The following is a 6,825-nucleotide window of genomic DNA, read 5'->3' on the forward strand; positions in this document are numbered from 1 at the left end:
GAGTAAGTTACGAATTTTTAAAGTTAGAAGGCAAAACGGTAATTTTGGGAGGAAGTATTCTAGAAGCCAAAGGTTTCTCCCATTTTACTTTCCCGGCAAGCAGATGTAGCAGGGACCCACCCACGTGGGTCTTCACCCTTCCCACCTAGTTATATATATATATATATATATATATAAAATTCTTTGTTGAGTATTAAATCATTATTTTATTAATTTTCTGATGGGTTTTTGTGCTCCTCCATTTTTTTTCTATCCCTGCAGGCAGATGCAGCAGGGTTTTCACCCTTCCCACCTGGTTATGTATATGTAATTATTTGTTGAGTATTAATCCTACAGTCTTCCATATCCCTCCTGGTTATGTATATAATTATTTTATTAATTTTCTGATGGGTTTTTGTGTCCCGTGGGACACACCCACGTGGGTCTTCTTCCCCATGCTTTTACTCCTCTCTGCACTCCATAACTCTTCCGTTTCCCTCATTCACACAATCCTCTCTCTCACTAACTTTCTCTCTCTACTTCTTCACACTTTTCTTTGTCATCTCCCTCATCATCTCTGTGCTCACTGCACAAAAAATCGCGGCATCCATCTCCATCTAACTAGCCACTCCGGCGAACCTTGCCACCACCCAAACACTACACTGCCACCCTCGCTCTCTCACAATCTTTTTGTCCCTCTTTCTCGGCTTCTTCCTTGACACAGAGAAGCACGTAAGCAATGACGGCGGCCTGGCGATCTCCGGCAAGGAAACCACCAGCGTCACCTTCCTCTCCTCACTGCAGACTCCCCATTACCTTTTGCTTTTTGGAAATTGAAACCTACACGACGAAATGACAAGCTTCGTTGCAGCTTGACTCCTCGGTGAGATTTTCCGTCGAATCCAGTATGGGTGAGTCTCGAAAACACCTTAGTTAGGTTCTTTAAGTTGTTTAGAGACATTTTTGTGCACTGCATGCCTGATTTGGTTAAATTTGGATGCAGTTTCAACTCAGGGGACAAATTCCCCTTATTTCCACCGAGGGGTATGATTTTAGGCTATCACCAGCCACCCAATGGCCTTGAAGAAGGTAAATTTCGAATACTTACCTTTGTAGCTTTGTTTTAGTTTTTGAATTGTTGAAAATGGTTGTGTTTTGGACCAAACGGACTTTGAAACCCTTGGCGTGGCTGCAGGTTGCACTGTTGCTGCGTGTGGTACTGTTGTGGATGGCGCGTGGAGCACATATGCCTCCACCGAAAAGATGAATGCCTGAAAGGATGAATATACGTTTTCAAATGTTTGTTTCAGATTGTAGGGTATTTCAAATTTGTTATTTTTTTTTAATTTAATTGATAGGGCACAATTACAAAAATTATGCTAACATGAATTTGAAATGGCATCTGACACAGGTGTCAGAACAGGGCACAAAAAAAACCTTATTTGTGCTCAACTCTTTGAGCACACATGGCCATATCATGCTCTCTAATCAATGATGACGCCCATAGAGGGTACATACATAAAGATAGTAGCTGCATTGTTGCTATTGGTCTATAAGCACAATTGTTGGTGCTTTTTGGTCTCAAAAGGCACATATAATTTATTGTGCGCATTGCTCATTTTTTTGGTAGCATGATAAGGATTCAAAAGCAGATAACTCAAACCCAATCCATATTGAAAATTGACTGCCAATGAAGTTTTTTTTTAATAGTGTAAAGAGCGGTCAACCTAATTCACTTCTGCAACTATCGATCACGATCTAAAAAAGTAATTGAGTTCAAACAACATAATGTTCCTTAGAGGGCTGTAGACATCGAAATTTCAGTGAAATAAATGTTGACCAATGCATTAAAATTACAACCTTTATTCATTTCACCTACATCACACACTCATTTCACCTACAAACTACACTCATTTCACCTATAAACTCCACTCATTTCACCTACAACATCCACTCACTTCACCAAAAAAATGGATGGTGGTGATTCATTTTCAAAACCTATAAATAGGCTTCTCCATCAAGGGATAAGGGGCAAAAAAAAAAGAAAAAAAAAAGGAATTGATATCACACAAAAACCTTGAAGCTTTGAAACTTTAAAGCTCTCAAGCAAATCCTGAAGGATCAAGAAAACTCTCTTCGTTCTTCGTCAAATCCTCCTTCAAGATCAAGCCCCAACGGCCCTTTGGATCAACCACATCAACAAATCCACACACCCGTTCTTCAAGATCAAGCCCAAAAGCTCTTGAAGATCCGTTCATCAACCGTTCATCCTAAGATCAAGCCCCGATGACTCTTTGGATCAACAACATCAACAAATCCACACATTCAACCGTTCTTCAAGATCAAGCCCAAAAGCCCTTGAAGATCCGTTCATCACCGTTCTTCAAGATCAAGCCCCCGTCCCCAAATATTACAGTTTTTATAATTTTGTAAATGTGAAATACGAAAATACCCTTCAAGGTAAATGCGTTGATTTTTTTTACCGCCTTGTCGTGTCATGTAAGATCCATTTTCTTGGTTTATCCTCATAGTACTTGTCGCGACGAATGCATGGGCGCAAATAGAATCGAAATTGGAGTTATAATGAATGAGTTGTTAACGAACGAAGTTGAGGGCAAAATGGTCATTTGACCATAAATCTGGAAGGCTCCAGATTTTGCTAGAGCAGTCAGATGATGCCAAGTGTGTGGCTATGATGGAAAAGAAATAAGAGAAAGGAGATAGATGGACGATGGAAAGAAATGAGGGGAACCTTTTGCCCAATCAGGATAGAGGAAATGAAGGAAAGGAGAGAGGGTGAGACCACCCAACCCGGACCATCACATGACCTGATTTTGATCCGTTTTCTGGCCACTTTTTCGTGCTTTTTTCTATCGTTTGAGTATAGTTTTACTAAATGGTCCCTAATTGTGGTTAGGTGCATCGGTGGAAAATGACTCCATCCTCGTAAGTTCGAGCGACTCTCAGGCAATGTAATATCTGTGAGTGGACCCCTTCTAAACTTGCATGGTTTTATAAAATGCTAGGTTTGCATGCATTTCATATTTCATGCATCGAATATGTTTTATATTATATTTTCCGAATTTTCACATTTACGGGTTACGAGATATTTATGATTTATCGAGTTTACATCGTACGAAGGGTTATGAATTATTAGAGTTTCATATATGAAATTCTATGGTTTCAAATATGATTTATATTACAAATTTATGAATATGGATTTACGAGATGAGATTTTGAGGTATGTTTTTGGTACGTATCTAGCGGGTTATCATACAGCACATGCACACAACACGGGTATGTAGACGTATGTGGCCATAGGACCCAGTTGAGGATATTCATGTATATATCTCTTCTCCGGCATAACCCGGAGTCATACAGCTTCACCTTCGGGTGATGGACCATGATTTCTTCACTGGCGTAGCCTAGTGTCGTATAGCTTCACCTTCAGGTGATGGACAGGTATTGCCTTCAAGTGAATGAGGAGTTGATGATATTGAGCATGGTTTTACTCGTACTTATTTTATGAATGTTTTCATGGCATATAAAAGTTTTAGGAAAACCTACTTCGTAATATATATATATTTTCAAAACAGGGGTTATTATGTTCAGAAATAAAAATGATTTTCCTATTATTCATATTATTATTATAAACTTGGTCCACTACACAATCCCAGCGTCAGGGCACCCCCGCTTAGGCATCTTTGAGCCTCCTCTTTGTAGGTCCCATTCCTCGGTTCGTACCTTTCCATAATAATTTTTTCACATTATTCTTAATTACTTGTATGCTCTGAACACAATTTTGCATTTGTATATCTCTTTCTAATCACATAATTTAGCGATATGTATGTTTTTAATGGTTTCGTCACCCTAGGATGTCGACCGGCATATGCCTACTCTGATAGTTGAAAATATTGAGATTGGGGCGTGTCAGGCGAATCCGCCAATATTTGAATGAGCCGCTCAATTGTTTCGCTCATTAACAAATTTACGAGTTGTTCTAAGAGATTCACCTTAAACTCGATAGCAATATACAAATTTTCTTTCATCTATAATCTCAAAATAAAATATCATTCACCTCTGTCATCGATATATATATATATATATATATATTTTTTTTTTCTTTAAATTATCTTCAATATACATAACCCTCGCATTCATTTCTTTTTATCGTGATAAAAGGAGTACAAAATACACCCTTTCCTCAGTTGTGCTTATTTGATTTTTCCTCACTTGTTCTTATTCTCTGCAATCTTACGTAGAAATCAAAGCAGCTGAACAATAGTTAAAAGGGTTATTTTCCTGCTGACTCCTTTGGTGGTTTCACGATCACAACTGGACATGTTGCATGATGTGCACAATAGTCACTAACACTTCCTAAGAACGCCCTGCACCCACCAAAAGAAATTATACAAGTCACATAAATAGCTCCCATGATAATCCAAGATTGACGGAAAATGGTTTCCATACGCCTTTTTCTCATTCTGCACTCCTTTTGTCTTTGGTTATTTGATTCTTCTTTTACTATTCAACCCAATGGCCAGAACAACCAAAGGTGTGGGGAAGGAGACAACGATGATGCTGCGGAAATTATTTCCCAAATTGATTTGTACCGTTTTCGAGTAATTGTTAATGAAATTATGTGTGCTCACCTTTTGACCATGCCAAGGCCACGACTACCTACGACAAGAAGATCTACATGCATCTGCTCTGCGGCCTGGCAAATCATGTCCTTGGGATCCCCACCTAGAATTAGAGTTTCTGATTTGATCTGCACGACATATAATTACGATACCCGTTAATTAACTAAATCTAATACGACAAATGCATCAGAAAGATATGCTATGGCCACTAAACAGTTGCACATTTACAGATGATTAAAATGTACGAGGCTGACAACACTCACAAATATTAGTTGTAATATATGTACCTTACAAAGAGATTTAAGCTATATAGGCTAATATTCTTTCGTCAGACTAATCTTATCATACAAATTCTTATCTTTTAAGGTACAAAATACTACTTCGCTAAATGATCTGGGAAGAATTGTGAACAGTAACCATTATCACGCTAACAAAACCTGATAGGCGACCCGGCCATTAACAGTTTTGAGAATATAAACATTTTTATTTTTTAATCAGGATCGTCTTTATTAAACATGATTTTTAGGGTAAACTTATACAATGATTGGTAGTGGTTCGTCTTAATTAAAGATATAGCTTTTTTAGGGAAAACTTGTGACAGGACTTTATATTGACAACCTGAAAACATAAGCTTGGATGGAGCAGAAAACTCAACTATTTCTCTCAACTATCAAACGAGTTAATTACCATCTTTTCGTTGCATATCTCCAAAGCACGAGAGAGAACAGAGGCAGCACTTTCTTCCTGTGCTTTGCGAATAGACTCCAATACCGACGGCGTTGCATAAAACGCCGTTGCACCTGGTCCGGCAGGGAGGACGTAGTGCTGAAACGGCTTCATGACATGGACCAGAGTCATCATGCTCACATTCTCCTGGCTCGCCGCTTCCACCGTCGCTGTTCCCGTGCTTATCGCCACCTGGTCTGTAGCCCCCACAAAGAGGTGGTCGAGCGCCCACTTAAGAGCATAGAAGCTCCAGTCACTCTCGTCTATGGCCACCATCACCCTCATCTTCTTCCTCCTCCGATCATCGTCACCGCCGCTCTGCACCGGTGGCTGCCGCTCTGCGCCGCTTGTAGTAGTCGTCTGCATCGATCACTATACTCAATGTTGTGGAGTTGAGTTTTGAGTTACTTGAGCTTTGAATTATTTGGTATTTGCTCATATATGATGAGTTTGTGTAGTATCGGTTTGCATTTGTTTCTCAGGGCTTTTTGCACGTGGGTTTGCATTAGAGCCAGGAGGACACGTTTATGTAGCGTGGCAACCATGCAAGAAGAAATTTCCAATTGGACATGCAATTTATTAGGGTTTCAAACTTATCTATTTGGCAAGATTTTTAGTGTGTGCAAAATACTGTGTAGTGCATCACATGTGACTGTTTAATTAGAGTAACACTTAAAAAAAAAACTTTTCACTATATATATTTTACATGTAACATACCATTTTATGTTTCAGACACACTAAATTTCTCATCAATTAAAATCTTACCCAATCTTATATCATTCTTATACTTTTGACTTTCGCCTTATTCTTTTTTATAAAAATAAAATTGTGTAATGTTGTTGCGATCAAATAACTGTTTATTGGTATGATAAATTTTTAACTTGCGTTTAATAGTGCTATCCACACTTATTTTTAATTTTTATATACTTTTCTCAAATTTTAATTGTTAAATTAAATTAATTAAAGAAAATAATGGCAAAAAATTTATAAAAAAAATGTATGGAGTAAAAATAAATTGTATGATGGCACTATCCTTTTGAGTTTAGTCATAATTTAAAGAAATAATTGAATTAATTTCAGTTTAGTCATACTCTTTACAGAATGATGTAGAAATAGATGGTCATCCTAAACAGTACAGGATGAAACGAATTATTACTATTAGGCATGAACGTCAACAAAGAAAAAGTTCAAATAAGGTTGTTATGCCATTTAGTACTATGGTTTAATGTTATTTCTTTTAGATATATTTGTTGATTTGTCCCTCGAACTTGTATAGAGTTGTCAATTTCCCCTTAAACTTTTATAAATAGCCACTTTTTCCCATGACGCCAAATTTTAAAAAAATTTCATCCAATTTTTCATCCATGTTGATCACACAGACAACAGATAACAACTGTATAGGGGCAAAAAGAATGGAAAATTAGATGGATGGAAATTGGATGACAAATTTTAAAATCTAACGGTAGGGGGAAATTGG

General features: G+C 37.7%; 1 protein-coding gene across 1 annotated transcript; it reads right to left on the reverse strand.

The window, feature by feature from the left end:
* Nucleotides 1-4,196: 4,196 nt before the first annotated feature.
* On the reverse strand, nt 4,197-5,765 carry LOC137712007 (uncharacterized). The gene is made up of 3 exons (XM_068451159.2): nt 5,310-5,765; nt 4,632-4,750; nt 4,197-4,367 (listed from the first exon to the last, which is right to left on the reverse strand). The coding sequence occupies exons 1-3, from the start codon at nt 5,712-5,714 to the stop codon at nt 4,274-4,276; spliced, it is 618 nt and encodes a 205-aa protein (XP_068307260.2). The 5' UTR covers nt 5,715-5,765; the 3' UTR covers nt 4,197-4,273.
* Between the last annotated feature and the right edge of the window lie 1,060 nt (nt 5,766-6,825).

This window comes from Pyrus communis, chromosome 14, assembly GCF_041283825.1.
Source record: "Pyrus communis isolate YQ-2024b chromosome 14, ASM4128382v1, whole genome shotgun sequence".
NCBI classification, from domain to species: Eukaryota; Viridiplantae; Streptophyta; class Magnoliopsida; order Rosales; family Rosaceae; genus Pyrus; species Pyrus communis.

Bases quoted from the DNA above. Each gene is read 5' to 3' on its own strand.
- LOC137712007 (XM_068451159.2), bottom strand. From the start codon at position 5,714: ATGCAGACGACTACTACAAGCGGCGCAGAGCGGCAGCCACCGGTGCAG. The intron at 4,751-5,309 runs GTAATTAACTCG...TATGTCGTGCAG, and splicing joins AGATATGCAACGAAAAGATG to ATCAAATCAGAAACTCTAAT. The intron at 4,368-4,631 runs GTGAGCACACAT...TGGTGGGTGCAG, and splicing joins GGCCTTGGCATGGTCAAAAG to GGCGTTCTTAGGAAGTGTTA.